This window comes from Pteropus vampyrus, unplaced genomic scaffold (genome assembly GCF_000151845.1).
Source record: "Pteropus vampyrus isolate Shadow unplaced genomic scaffold, Pvam_2.0 Scaffold390, whole genome shotgun sequence".
NCBI classification, from domain to species: Eukaryota; Metazoa; Chordata; class Mammalia; order Chiroptera; family Pteropodidae; genus Pteropus; species Pteropus vampyrus.
This window is the reverse complement of record NW_011889171.1, coordinates 2,549,546-2,564,312: the sequence shown is the minus strand read 5'-3', so window position 1 is coordinate 2,564,312 and position 14,767 is coordinate 2,549,546. Positions and strand designations below refer to the sequence as shown.

The following is a 14,767-nucleotide window of genomic DNA, read 5'->3' as shown; positions in this document are numbered from 1 at the left end:
CGTATAATGCTTTAGGTAATATAGTCATTTTAACTATGTTGATTCTTCCAATCCAAGAACATGGAATATCTTTCTATTTCTTTGTATCTTCTTTGATTTCTTTTAATAGAGTCTTATAGTTTTCATTATATGGGTCTTTCACACGTTTAATTAAATTTATTCCTAGGTATTTTATTCCTTTTTTGCAATTGCGAAAGGAATTATTTTTTCAACTTCTTTTTCTGACACTTCCTTGATAGAGTATAGGAACACTATGGATTTTTGAACGTTGATTTTGTATCCAGAGACTTTACTGTATTTGCTTATTGTTTTTAATAATGTTCTTGTGGAGTCTTTAGGGTTTTCTACATAGAGAATCATGTCATCTGCATAGTGACAGTTTGACTTCTTCGTTTCCTATTTGGATGCCTTTTATATCCTTCTCTTGACTGATTGCACTTGCTAAGACCTCCAATGTTATATTGAATAACAGTCTCAATAGTAGACAGCTTTCTCTTGTTCCTGTTCTTAGAGGGAAGATTTTTAATTTTTCACCATTAAGTATAATGTTGGCTGAGGGTTTGTCATATATGGCCTTTATTATGTTAAGGTACTTTCCTTCTATACCAATTTTGTTAAGTGTTTTGATTATAAATGGATGTTGTATCTCGTTGAAGGCTTTTTCTGCATCTATTGATATAATCATATGATTCTTATTTTTTAATTTGTTTATGTGGTGTATCACGTTAATCGATTTGCGTGTCTTGAACCATCCCTGTGTCCCCTGGGATGAAGCCCACTTGATCATGGTGTAAAATCTTTTTAATATGTTGCTGTATTCGGTTTGCTAGTATCTTATTTAGGAGTTTTGCATCTGTGTTCATGAGAGATATTGGTCTGTTGTTTTCTTTTTTTGTGTTATCTTTAGCAGGTTTTGGTGTCAGAATAATAGTGACCTCATAAAACGTGTTGAGGAGTATTGCCTCCTCTTCCATTTTTTGGAAGAGTTTGCGGAGAAAAGGTATTAAATCTTCTTTGAATGTTTGGTAGAGTTCACTGGTGAAGTCATCTGGTCCTGGACTTTTACGTTTTAGTAGGTTTTTGATGATTGTTTCAATTTCCATACTGCTGATCGGTGTATTTAGATTTTCCAGTTCTTCTTGATTCTGTCTAGGAAGATTGTATTTTTCTAAGTACTAGTCTATTTCTTCTAGGTTATTAAATTTGGTGTTATATACTTTTTCATAGTATTCTTGCATGTTCCTTTGTATTTCTGCGATGTCAGTCATAATCTCCTCTTTCATTTCTGATTTTGTTTATTAGTGTCCTTTCTCTTTTTTCTTTAGTGAGTCTAGCCAGGGGTTTCTCAATTTTATTAACTTTCTCAAAGAACCAGCTCCTCGTTGTATTTATTTTTTCTATTGTTTTTGTTGTTGTTGTTGTTTTCAATTTCATTTATTTCTGCTCTAATTTTGATGATTTCTCTCCTTCTGCTAACTTTAGGCCTCATTTGTTCTTCCTTTTCTAGTTTTTTAAGATGAAGTGTTAGGTTGTTTATTTGGGCTCATTCTTATTTTCTCAGATAGGCCAGTAATGATGTGAACTGTCCTTTTATGACTGATTTTGCCATGTCCCAAAAGTTTTGATATGTTGTACTATCATTATCATTCATTTCTATGTATCTCTTGATTTTCTTTTTATTCCTTCAGTAGCATGTTGTTTAATCTCCATGTATTTGTGGTTCTTCCTGATTTCTTTTTTCAGTTGGTGTCAAAGCATTATTGTCAGAGAATGTAGTTGGTATGATATCAACCCTTTTATATTTGATGAGGCTATTTCTGTGTCCCAGTATGTGGTTGATTTTTGAGAATGTTCCATGTGCACTAGAGACATATTTATTAGCATCTGTTTTGGGATGGAAAGCTCTGTATATGTCAATTATGTCCAGTTGGTCTAATGTGTCATTTAAGGATGTTATTTCCTTATTGATTTTCTGTTTGGATGATCTGACCATTTCCGACAATGGAGTACTTAAGTCCCCTACTACGATAGTGTTTTGGTCTGTTTCTCCCTTTAATTCTGTTTGTAATTGCTTTATAATTTCGGGGCTCCCTGATTGGGAACATAAATATTAATAAGTGTTATGTGTTCTTGGTGCATGATTCCCTTTATCATTATGAAGTGTCTTTCAGTATCTTTCTCTACCTTATTTATTTTGAAGTCTATTTCATCTGATATTAGTACTGCTACTCCTGCTTTTCTCTGAATGTCATTTGCTTGAAATATCATTTTCCACTCCTTCGCTTTGAGTCTATATTTGTCTTTGGAGCTGAGATGTGTCTCTTGGAGGCAGCGTATGTTTGGGTTTTGTTTTTTGATCCATTCTGCAACTCTGTGCCTTTTTATTAGTGAGTTCAGTCCATTTACCTTTAGGGTGATAATTGAAATATGAGGTTTTCTCATAGCCATTTTATCTTTTGCTTTCTGGTAGCTCGGTGTTTCCATTGCTTCCTTGTCCTTTTGTTTCCCTTTTCTTTATTTTGGTTGGATTTTGTGAGTTTTGCCTCTGGTTCTTCTTGTTTTATGTGATATACTTCAGTTCTGAATTTTTGTTGTGTGGTTACCATTACGAATATGAAATGGATAGTTATATATATACAGTCATCCATTTTCTTCTGCATGTGCCTTATCTTCATTCTCCGTTGTGAATTTGGATCTTCGAATCCTCCCCTTTTCAGTCATTGTTATCTCAATTTGTTCCTATATATGCCGAACGTTCATTACTATCTTGCTATAGCAATTCTCTGCTTATTATTTAAGCTTATAATGCCCTGTTCTTTGTAAGAGTTGCACTCCTCTTTTTCTATTTGCCCAATAGTCGCTTTACTCCTAATTATGTATTATTGTTGTTTTTGTTATTTTGTTTTATGTGAGCTGACCCTTTTCAGTATTTTCTATAGCGCAGGCCTTGTAGTGGAGAATTCCCTCAATTTTTGTATGTCTGGAAAAGTTTTAATTTCTTCTCATATCTAAAGAAGAGCTTAGCTGGATACATTATTCTAGGCTGGTGGTTCCTTTCACTTAATAGTTTAAATATTTGATTCCATTCCTTTCTGGCTTGTAAGGTTTGTGCGAGAAGTCCAATGATAATCTAATGGGTTTTCCTTTATAGGTTACCATCTTCTTTTTCCTGACTGCTCTGAGAATTCTTTGTCATTGATTTTTGATAACTTTAATACGATGTGTCTTGGTGAAGGCCTTTTTGAATTGAGATAATTGGGTGTTCTGTTGACTTCTTGAATTCCAAGCTCCAGCTCATTCCTTAGATTTGAGAAATTCTCATCCACTATTTGCCTGAAAATGCTTTCTAGTCCCTGCTCGTTTTCCTCGCCTTCAGTACTGCCCATTATTCTTATGTTTCTTCTCCTGATGGTATCAGCTAGTTCTTGTATTTTCCTTTCTTTATTTTTCATTCTTTGGTTTCTCTCTTCTTCCTTCTGATTTATTTCTAGATTTCTGTCTTCAATGTCATGGATCCTTTCCTCCATTTGGTCGACTCTATTTCCCAAGCCTGCTATTTCATTTTTCAACTCTTGCAGTGTGTTTTTCATCCCCAGAAATTCTATTTGGTTCTTTTTGAGGGTTTCTATCTCCTTGCCCTGCTCATCTAGTCGTTTTTTCAATTCCTGAAATTGTTGACATGGAACTCATTGAGTTCTTTCAGAGGTACCATCCTGAATTCCCGGTCATTTAAGTTGCATATTTCTATATCTGTAATCTTATTTTTTTGGAGATTTTTTTCCTTCTTTCTGAGATGCCTTGTCACCTTGGTTGTTCACGGTGTTTAATGGACTATTTCTCTGCCTGGCCATTAATGGAAGTGTATCCTGTTGTTTTTCCAGAAAGAAGATTTATTATATAAAGGTCTCTCTTTAGCCTGATGCAAAGAAGACGCTTTTCTTTTGGTTTCCTGTAGGTGGCATCTAAGCCTCTTGGATCCCTGCTTTATATAAAGCCTAAATGTCTTTTTTATTTTCTTGTAGATAGTTAATCACACTAGCTACTCTCAGTTTCAGTCCCTGTCACTGTTAGCAATAGCTTTGGTAGCATTTGCTCAGATTCCCCTAGGGCTCCGTGGTGACCGGTCTCAGAGGGTATGGGGCAGGGGCCCTCTGGGTTGGGAGTTGGGTGCTGCAGCTCATCCTCAGTTTTGGGTATTGCAACCGGGGCCAGTAAAAATCAATTGTTGCTTTATTTTTTTTGTCCTCCCTCTCCTTGCTTTCTGCTTTGAAGACTGGACCCTGCCACCGGCTGTGTGGAACTCACAGCTTTTTCAGGCAAGGCCGTTCAGGGAACTCGCCGCTCCTTCTCCCCTCCCCCTCCTCCTACAGGGAGCTCTGGCTGTGAGAGGCAGCTTCTTTGTTTCTCCCAGTCCACCGCCCAACTCCTGGGGTTCTGACTTGTGGTAGCTCTTATTCATAGATACTACGCTCAGAAGTGCTGGTGTGCACTTTGGGTGTTTTTTGTTGTATTTTAGATGTTCAGCTTATTGTTGTTTCAAGGGGAGAGATCTGAGGACGTGTCTCACTCCGCCATGTTTTTTCCAAAAAACTGATGAGGACTTGCTTTTAAATTAAAGTAGAAATGGAAGCAGTGGAATGACTCCCAATTTTGTAGCCTATTACTGCAACTTATACAGAATTCATATTCAGAAGTACTCGTTCATCTATTTTTTCCTGATCTAGTTTTTTTAATAGACTTTATTTTCTTAGAACAGTTTTAGATTTATAGTAAAATGAGAAGATAATACAGAGAATTAAAGTTCATAGTTTTTTCAAATTTCCTTAGTTTTTACCTAATATCTTTTTTTTCTGTTCTAGGATCCCATTCAGGATACCATATTGCATATCATCATTATGTCTCCATGGACTCCTATTGGCTGTGATAGTGTCTCAGACTTTCCTTTTTTTTCTAGAAATATTTTAATAAAAATTGGCCATTTCCAAGAAACACCCACTGTATGTCCATCAATAAAAGAGACCATAAGAAAATAGAAAATTTAAAATATGGTCATGACTTAAAAAAACGAGCAGATACTCAAACACGTCAGCAAAGTCCAATATTGTAATCACATTCCTTCTCAGGCTATGATTAGGATTCTGAACAGATAGCAAAATAAAACTGAATATAAATGCTGAACTATTTAGGTCAAAGGACCTCTGCAGAAGCATCTGTCCTCAAAGGCATTCCAGTCTGAGACTCAGTTTCAGAATAAGGCATAACAAATGAACAGAAGACATACCAACTTAAAGAGGGCTTCTACAATTCCCAACATACTCTGAACCTGAAAAAACAAATTGAGACTTTTTAAAAATTATTTTTCTTTAAACAATTGCCAAGACTGGAATCAAAGATAAATAGAAGGCACAACAGTCTTGCTCTCGTTTTGTGTTATTTGGATTGTGTTTTTTCTTTATAAATACAAATTAAATGTGAAAAAAACTCTTCTTAAAAAAACCTTAACATTTCAAGAAAAACGTATCAGTCGTATTCTAGATATTTAAAATCTATTTCACAATTAAAATTTCAGTGGTAAAAACAGTTTTAGAATTGTTTTGTGATCACATATCAAAAGAAAAACAAAAACAAAAACCTCTAACACCTTTTATTGTTTTTAACCAGCTAAAATCAAAATTGTCCATTTTTCCAGTAGTAGTTTGTCCACATCGGGAGGTAGTCATGGTTTTCAAAGAAAAAACAATTTGGGTTTTTCATGCCTTCAAAATGTTTGTCAAATCCTATATTTCTCAATGGCTTTTGAAACATGTAGAAAATAAGTAAGATCTATATACCAAATGTCAGTAATAGGAGAGACACATTCTTTTGGGGAAATGGCTGTTAAAAAAAATCCAGTCTGTATATGCAATGTAAAAAAGGACATTCAGTCTTTTTTTTAAATCCATTTTTCCTAAAATATCATTCCACAACATTGAAATGAAGGACTGAAAGGTGAGGAGGGGAAAGGGAGGGGGAAGGAACACACACCATTAATACAAAAAGTAAAATTGTACAAACTTAAGCAGTTTGTAAGAGACCAGGGTCATACTGCAAGATACCAAAGAGTGGTTCAAGAGGCTCAACATTCTGTAGGAGCCCAGGTTTGCACCACTGCATGAAGATGAGTAAAGACCAATTCACTGCTTTGGAGCAATTCCCCTTCCCACTCCAAATCCTGATTTCTGCAGCATGCCTTTATGCGGAGGGCCTCATTACACCACCCAGCCCATTTCAAGGGCCTCTGGGTCCCCACAGGCAGTTATCTATCCAGTCTTCTTCTCAGGCAGCTCGAGTCTTCTTTTCCACATTCAGATGGATCTCACCTCTGAACATAGGCTATTGCTAAGGGCCTTCTGAACAGGCTAAGAACCATCAATTTCCCACCATTGTCAATGTGTAGTTCAACCACATTCCCACATTTTTGAAAGAAATCTTTAAGCTCTGATTCGTCCACCTCATGAGGCAGATTGCCATTGAAGAGTTGGTGACTATCAGGGTGTCTCACAATTTTGGGGGGTTCAACATCACCTTGCTCACCAGCCTCACAGATTGGTCTATGTCCCCTCTGGGGAGGAATATTTATTTGTTGTTCTCACACTCTTTGATTCCTCTGATGCCTCTGTGGTGGAATCTGAGATTCAGGGTTAGACTTCTGGCGAGGCTGTGAAGCTGGTACTTTAACAACATGAGGTGGTATCCCAGTAACTGGAAGAGCTGCAGTGGGTGGAAGGTTCTTACTGGTTACAGATGCCCAGGAAAATGTCCTCAAGTCTTCCTGCACTGTCCAAGCTGTGTCTATAGGTGCTGGAGAAGAATACTTCTGAACATCCTTAGGAGAAATTTCTTCTAAAACTGGCTCAGACTTATGTTGGATTTCAGATACAGGTTCTTGCTTCAGTTCTGGTTCAGGACCAGGCTCTGGTTCAGCAACAATTTCCTCTAAATGTTCTTTCAAGTCATTGCTGATAGTCTGATCATAAAAGTTCCAGAATCATCAAGTGCCATCTCAAATATCTGTTGTCTTTCTTCAGGTTCCTCTACTTCTTCCTCAGATTCCTCCTGAGGCTCACTGACAGAGCCACCAAAGACCTCATCTTGGTATCTGAAGATGTCATTGTGAAAGTAGAACTTATTTGCAACAGAGCCCTCAGGAGCAAGGACAAATGTCTGCATGAATCTCCTTAAAGTCTGGTTGTTATGAGGGAGCAACTCCATCACTTAGACCAGCACACCATCATTCAGAGTGGTATGAGCAACAACATGGCGAATCTTAGTGTGGCAATTGGTGAAGCTTTGTGATATCACTTTCCTATAGATTTTTTTCTGTCTGTAGACTGGATCTGCTGGCTTTCCATTTGACTACAATCCCCCATGGACATAAGAAGAGTTCTTTCCATAAAATCTGTGTGGCATATCTGGGGCCTGGTTCAGCAGTGTGTAATACTATCTTACAAATTCCCACCTGACCAGCAGGAAACTAGGTTTGTCCATAATCATTGCTTCGGTCAATAGTTATGCCTCTGACCATGTCACTCCACCTCTGGGCCTCCGAGTCCACTGTCAAATGAGGAAAATCATTATACCTACCTCATCACATTGTTGTGGGAGTAAATGAGAGGCACATGAGTTGCTCAGCACACTGCCTGTGTGGCTGAGCAGGAGAGGAACAAGATTTGTTCCACAGAATAGCAGAAGGCAAAAACCCCTCATGCAACTGCTTCTGCCACATTTTCCTTATTTTTAATAATCTTGACAGTTTTGAGGAATACTGGTCAAATATTTTGTAGGGTGTCCCTCTATTGTATTTTGTTTGATGTTTTCTCTTGTGATTAAACTGAGGTTATAAGTTTTGGGGAGGAAGGTTACAGAGGTAAAATGCCATTCTTATCAGATCATATCAAGGGTACATACTATCAATATGACTTATCACCTCTGATATTGACCTTGATCAAATGGCTGATGTAGTGTTGTCAGGTTTTTCCACTGTAACATTACTCATTCTTCTCTCTTCCCAACTGTACTCTTTGGAAGGAAATTACAATATGTAGCTCTTCCTTAAAGAGTGGGGAGTTACACTCCCCCTCTTTAATGGAGGAGTACCTCCATAAATTATCTGGAATTTTTCTGCATGAAAAATTTGTCTCTTCTTCCCTGTTTATTTGTTTGTTTATCCTATCATTTTTTATCAAAATGGACTTATGGATATTTATTTTACACTTTCTGTTATAATTTACTACTTCTCCAGCCCTAGAATCAGCCATTTCTCCAATGAACCAAGGAAAACCATGGTTCTTTTTATTGGAGAATGATATTAGGAACCAAGATCTGGGTGCTAGGTGTGTTCCATCTGAATAAACTTTAATCTGATCACAAACTTATTATCTTGTAGTAACATGGTTGTTTCTTGTATGTGTTAGGGTTCAACCAGAGAGGCAGGACCAATAGGAAATATATATTAAAAGATTTATTGCAAGGAATTGGCTTCTGTGATGTTGCGCACAGATGAGGGAAATTGAGAATTCATAGGGCAGGCCTTCAAGAAGGGCAGACAGGGCCTCACAGGCATGGGCTATCCACAGGTGAGACTGTAGTCTAGCCAAGCTGACATATTTTTTGTTACTTATGTATTGAGGTCAAATATATGATTCCATTGCCAACCAATACCTATTTATTGAGCACCTTTCATCTATCAGGAACTAGGAATACTGTGGTGAATAAGACAGACTTGGTTCCTACCCTCAAGGAATTTAAGTCAGGTGGAACCAGGGGAGATATTAATCTAATAACCACTTGAATAATATCTCAAGTGTGATAAGGACTATGGAAAGGAGCAGAACAGGTGATCTGCTAACCTAGCCTGAGGGGCAAGGAAGGCTTCCCCCAAGGAGGTGATATTTAAACTGACATCTGAAGGATGAATGGGAGTAGGCCTGGTGAAGGGGGACAAGGAATAGAGGGAAGAGTGTTTCTGAAGAGGGAACAGCATGTAGGAATCCCAGAGTCAAGAATAACATGGCTCTTTCAAGGAACAGCAAGGAGGACTGTGTGGCTGGAGCAGAGTGTGGAAGGGTGAGTAGGGAAGCGATGAAATGACTCAGGGAGAGAATGTAGAGTGAAGAGAAAAGTTTCTGGGACTTCGGCCTGGTAAACACCAGCAGTTAATGCTGTAGGAGTTCATGGAAGACTAGAGAAGAGAATTTCAAGGAGGAAGAAGTAGCCAACATTGGCCAGCGAGGTCAAGAAGTGAATTAAGATAAGGACTTGTGTTTGGCAGATGGGAGGTTATCATGGGAGGCCTTTGAGGAAGCAGTTACTCTGGGATGATGGAGGCAGAAACCAGAATGCAGAGAGTTGAGGAGTAGTGATGAAGAAGTGAGGAAGTGGAAGCTGAGGAAAGAGGGGCGGAGATCTCTCCGAGAAGCTTGGCAATGAAGAGAGGAGAGTCACAAGATTGGGCTAGAAGGCTGAGAGAAACTTGAGCCTGTTTGTCACCCAAAGAGCCTGGCTTTTAGTAGGCACTCAATAAATGTTACTACGTTGAACTAAACTGCGGGTGAGCTTGAAGACAGAGGAGAGGGACAATTGATGGAATAAAGCCCTGGGAGGAGATGGGGTTGAAAGCATGAGTTACAGTTTGAAAAAAAAGACAGGCATGCTCCTTAGTTAAAATGAATGGAAAGAGAGAAGACAAGGAGGCTGGCTGTGGATTGTATGGTAAGTTCTCATGGATGGGAGGAAGGCATTTCCATAGACAATAGGATCAGGAGATAAAGGACTTGTATACTTTTATTCTCTTCAAAGGATTTCAGGTTTAACTCTGACTCCAGTTTATGATTTTATCTGGAAATGTTATCTAACCTATTTAATATTTGATAGGCACTTACTTATTAAGTTGCCACTTTTACTTCTTCTTTGGGCTGAGAACAAGGTAACGCAGCTTGTTACAATTATGTCTAAAGTAAAAGAATGTAGATTGTGAAGAACATCAGCAGAGGAACCGTCCCCTTTGAGGAACGGTCACTCATCTGGCACAGAGATAAAATAACTTGCAATCAATGTGGACGCAATTTTAGAGATGGGGTAATATAGGTAATCACAAGATTCCTCCTCCTGGACTAGGCCAGCAGATAAAATAATTTCACCACAAGAGCCTGCTGAGCACCCTTCAATTTTTCCAAACAGCTGTCACTTCCTATTTCCTGTGTGTCCCGCAGTGTGCTAGATGTTGCACATATATTATCTCCAATCCTCAGGAAAACACTGTATTGTTTCCATTTTGCTTATGAGGAAACTGCAACTCAGAACTGAGTGATTTGCTTAAGGTCAGGATTTGAGCCCAGGTCAGTTTGAGAGTTTTCCATTATAGCGGTCGTTTTGAATTTTGCTTCAGGGATCATCCTGTGCAACTGTTTGTCTAAGACAGAGGCAGGGGGAAGGGAGGTCATAACCCAGCTTTAACCTGAACAGTTCCATATCTGTTAGTTTTACACATGGTAAACACATGGTAATGAGGTAAGCTTCATTAGAGCAAATGCTATGGAGAAGAAAAAATGTTTGAAAGCCACTGCCCTCCATTGGGATCTTTGAACTTCTCAGCTGAAGTATGACTTTTCTGGAAGCATTTCTCCAGAAGCACTTTGCTCGTGTGATGTGTTTTTCCCCAGTTGTCTCCCCTGACACATCCACCCTCCACATGACTGGCAGAGTGGTCTTTCTAAAATCTCATCGTGTTATTTCCTCTGCTTGGAAACTTTCTATGACTCCCAGCTACCTTTAGGTGAAAATCAATGTTCCTCTTTAAGACTGACCTATGAGACCCTTATTGATCTGGACTCCCACCCACTTCTCCAACTTTACCATTAATTACTCCCTAGCGCCCACCTTCCCACCAAACCAGCTGACTTACATTTCCCGATGCTTGCTGTACTCACCCAGGCATACTCCAGTGGCTCTGCCAGGATGCCCCTCCCCCTTCTCCACTGACCATCTCTCACTCACCCCATGCCTCAGATCAGGAATTACCTTCCTTCCTGAAAGCCTTTCCTGTACCTTTCAGACTGGGTCAGGCCCTGCACTCTGCGCAGCACCCCATCCCTCCATGTTTACCTGTCACAGACCTGCTCCTGTCTCCTTTTCTTGTTCGCATGCCCTGCTAGAATGCAGATTTGTATTATTTGCTTAACTCTGTTTTGTTCCCCTGGAAAGCAGTTTCTCAGGGAATTCGTTCTTTCTCTTGATGTAAGCATACCAGTTTTGCCTTGAAAAGCATACCAGAAATGCCAATGGCATGGAGAGTTTTCAGCATGGGAGTTTGTCTCCTGCAGCCAAACCTCAATTTTACATGGAGGAGGTAGGCTAGGCAATATCACATGATGAGAAAAATCTGTGGGGAAGAATAGCTGACTGAAGGAAAAACTGTAGAAAGCCACTTTCGAATCCTCCAGCTGACTTGGTTTCAACGTGGAAAGAGAAAGGTGGATGCTGGTCTCGGGTCTCCAAATCTAATAGTTAAGATGCTTAGATTAAAACTTTGCCTATGAAGAGAAGACTACTGTTATATGTGTTCTTTGAATGTTGGGCAAAGGCACATGCCAATCTTCCCTCCAAACCAGAAGCCTGCAGACTTTGCCATGTGCCAGGAAGGTCCTGCCCTGACAGCCTTCACCAAGCCCCACCTGCCAGGTAGCTGTCAAGGGGGAGGCTGTGTAGTAGAAACTACACATCCTGCATTAGTTAGCCAATCTGCATCTATAAAATGGGCACAAAAGGTTGCAGGGGGGTTATGCCAGCTGCCAATGCCAAATGCCAGAAGCCAGGAACTGCTCACTCTCCCCACTTCAAACATCAAAGAAGTTCATTTACAAGAAAAAGGAAATGCTACATTACACTGTGTAAATATGTTTAAGGTGTAGTTCCTAGAGACATGGGACAGGCTGAAAACATCAATAGGAAGAATTTGGATCATTCCATGGGTGAGAAGAATCGAATGGGTTAAGGGAAGGTGGGATCATTTAGGGGCGCAGAGGGGATAATAAAAGAGGGCAAACAGGCCAGCCAAGCAGAGACAGAAATCTGGATGGATGGGCTCAGGGTGATGTTTCTGTTTTTCTGCGATGACTCAGTTTCTCCTTGGTGTTCAAGGATTGGGATGGGTGGGCTGGGGACCCAACAAACAGTCCACTGCAAGGGCTACTCAAGCCTCCAGGGATACAGCACTATTTTTAAAATATACTGTTCTCTAAGGTAGCATGGAGATCTAGCCTCTAAGTGCTTTTCCCTCCTTTCAGTTTGAGTCAATCCCCCTGTATTCAACTCAATTCATAATGCTTCTAAATGGGAACGGTTTTGCAAACTACAACTTATATATTAAATGTAACTTTTAAAAAACAATGCTGATGATTAAAGCCCTATCTTGGAAAAAAGTGCCAGTGGGTGTGTCTCATTGGAGGGCAGAAGTCCAGGTAAATGACATGACTCACCACAAAATATCAGAAACATACATTTGGAGGCTTTTCCTTTTGGCCATCCCTCTGCCTCCCGTAGACAACTCCTCTAGGAGGAGATTTGTGCCAGAGGCCAGACCTAAATGCTCAAGAGCCCAGTAGACAGGTAAACTGTGGGTCTCTACTGAGAGCCAAGGTGAAAGTAAACCTTCAGTACACAGCTTGGTCATTTGCTCTGAGTATGAGGTCCAGAGCCTGTCCTGGATCAGTAGCTGGTAGCGCCTGTGAAGGTAGAAATCTTCCCCCGCGGTGGTTAATGAAAAAAAAAAAAGTGACGCAAAGGACAGCTTCGTCATGTGAAAGGAAAAGAGAATTCTACTTTAATATGCTTAAGAAGTCATCGGTGTTACATTAGAAAATATACCAGTAAGGCCTGTTTGTCTCAGGAGCAGGGTGCCAGGGTCTGAGTCTGGTGGCACAAAGTGACCCGTTAATAGCCAAGTCAAGCCTGCAGTTAGGCTCTTCCTCTGCACCAGTGGTTTACAGTCTTAACTTATTCTTCTAGCAAATGTTCTAATAAACTCAGAGCTTCTGCCTGCTCAGAAATTACTATTGTAAGCTTAGCTTTCCCTCTTTTAAGCGGGACCACAGCTCCAGCTCCAACCTCCTTCTGGGATTCAGAGCCAGGACAGCTTGGCCTTTGCTCTCTATCGGTTAGGGGTGCCCTGGTCCCCAGGCCTCCGGGCCGGTGGCTGCAGGAGACCTGTGTCAGGTACCTGAGACAGACCCAGAGATGGTCTGTCTAGGCCCAGCACACTGGGTCCCGTTCGAGGCACCGCCCCTTTGGTGGGACCAGGAACAACCCACAACTGAGACCTCGCCGCAGGGTTGCAGTCCCTCCTCGCTCTCCAGTCTATGTCACCCTCAACGGTCCTTGAAAAAGAGGAACATTTGGCGAAAAAAATTTTGAATTCGCGCTACCCGGCTGTCCTTCTCCTTGCCGGGCGACGCCGTAGCTCTCGCCGTTGTCTCCACTGCCGTCGCGCCCACTGCGTGTGGAGTCTTTCGAAGCGTCCACGCGGCGGCTCCGCTGCTGTTGTTATTGGCGTTGTTCCGTTCGCCGCCGCCCGCCGTCTCCCACTCCTCGGCCCCCGACAGCTCCCGAAGGCTCTGGGGCGCGTCGGGCCGCAGGTAGTGGCAGGCCCGGTGGCCGCTGTGGTCGCGGCGTGTGGGGTCAGCCCCCAAGGCGCCCACTAGCACCTTGATGACCAGGTCGTGGCCCTGCAGGGCCGCCAGGTGAAGGGGCGTGAGGCCGCCGCTCCCCGGGGCGCTCACTTCGAGCTGCAATCCCCGGCGCTGGGCGAAGTCGTGCACCAGGATGAGCTCCTCGTGGCGCCCGTGCTTGGCCAGCCAATGCAGTAGAGAGTAGCCGGTGATCGGGTCGCCTCGCAGCAGCAACCCAGGCTCGGCTTCCAGCAGCTCCCGCAGCGCCTCAAAGCGGCCCTCGGCGGCCGCCAGTATCCACGCGTGCTCTCGAGGCTCCAGGCACAGCCTGCTGCCGCCTGTAACATTCGATCCGCCCGCGGGCTGCTCCTCGGCGCGCTCCTCAGACAGCCACCCAGCGGAAGCCGCTCCCTGCAGCCCCAGCAGCTCCCTCAGCGCTCCCCGTCGGCGCCCCGCGCCGGTTCCCGAGAGCATCAGCGAGCCGTGGAAGGGGGGCTCTCGGGAGGCGGCGGCGCTGCCCGGGTACCTGCCGAGGCTGCCGGCGTCCACTCTCGAGGGGCGGGGCTGCGGGGCGCAGCGCAGGCTCTGCGCGCTGGGTGCCAGGGAGGCCCTGGGCGCCTGGGTCGCGGCTCCGCGGGACTCGGCCATGGTCCTGCAGCTCCGCCGTCGCGGTCCCCGTGTCTAGCGAGCCCCAACGGGAGAGGAACTGGCGCTGGCGTTGGGGAAGGAAGCGTCTTGAGCAATTGGGCTCAGAGGGAGGGAGGGAGGGAGCTTATGAGGGAAGTGGAGGGAGGGAGTGAGCGAGCGAGCCGGGGGAGGGCCGCGACGCGGGCGTGGGGGACGTGGTGGGAGCTCCATCCAAGTGCCAGGGCAAGACGCTCTCTGGCACCCCGGGTACCGCTGCCACCTCCGCTCCCCCGGTTGCGGGCGGCCCCGCCCCAAACAGCCAGGTGAACTGGGCAGCCCCGCCTCCCGTCCCGCGCTGGCAGCGGTGGGAAGGGCGCTGGGGAAGGCCACAAGTGGGCGCAGAGCGTCGCCCGGAACAGCTCAGCTGCCCCAGCAGC

General features: G+C 43.0%; 1 protein-coding gene and 1 pseudogene across 1 annotated transcript; both read right to left on the bottom strand.

Annotated features, from left to right (window-relative positions):
• Positions 1-6,018: 6,018 nt before the first annotated feature.
• Positions 6,019-8,559, bottom strand: LOC105305568 (annotated as a pseudogene).
• Positions 8,560-12,847: 4,288 nt separating this feature from the next.
• Positions 12,848-14,437, bottom strand: SOWAHD (sosondowah ankyrin repeat domain family member D). Its single transcript, XM_011380212.2, has one exon. The coding sequence runs from the start codon at positions 14,349-14,351 to the stop codon at positions 13,404-13,406; it is 948 nt and encodes a 315-aa protein (XP_011378514.1). The 5' UTR covers positions 14,352-14,437; the 3' UTR covers positions 12,848-13,403.
• Positions 14,438-14,767: the final 330 nt, after the last annotated feature.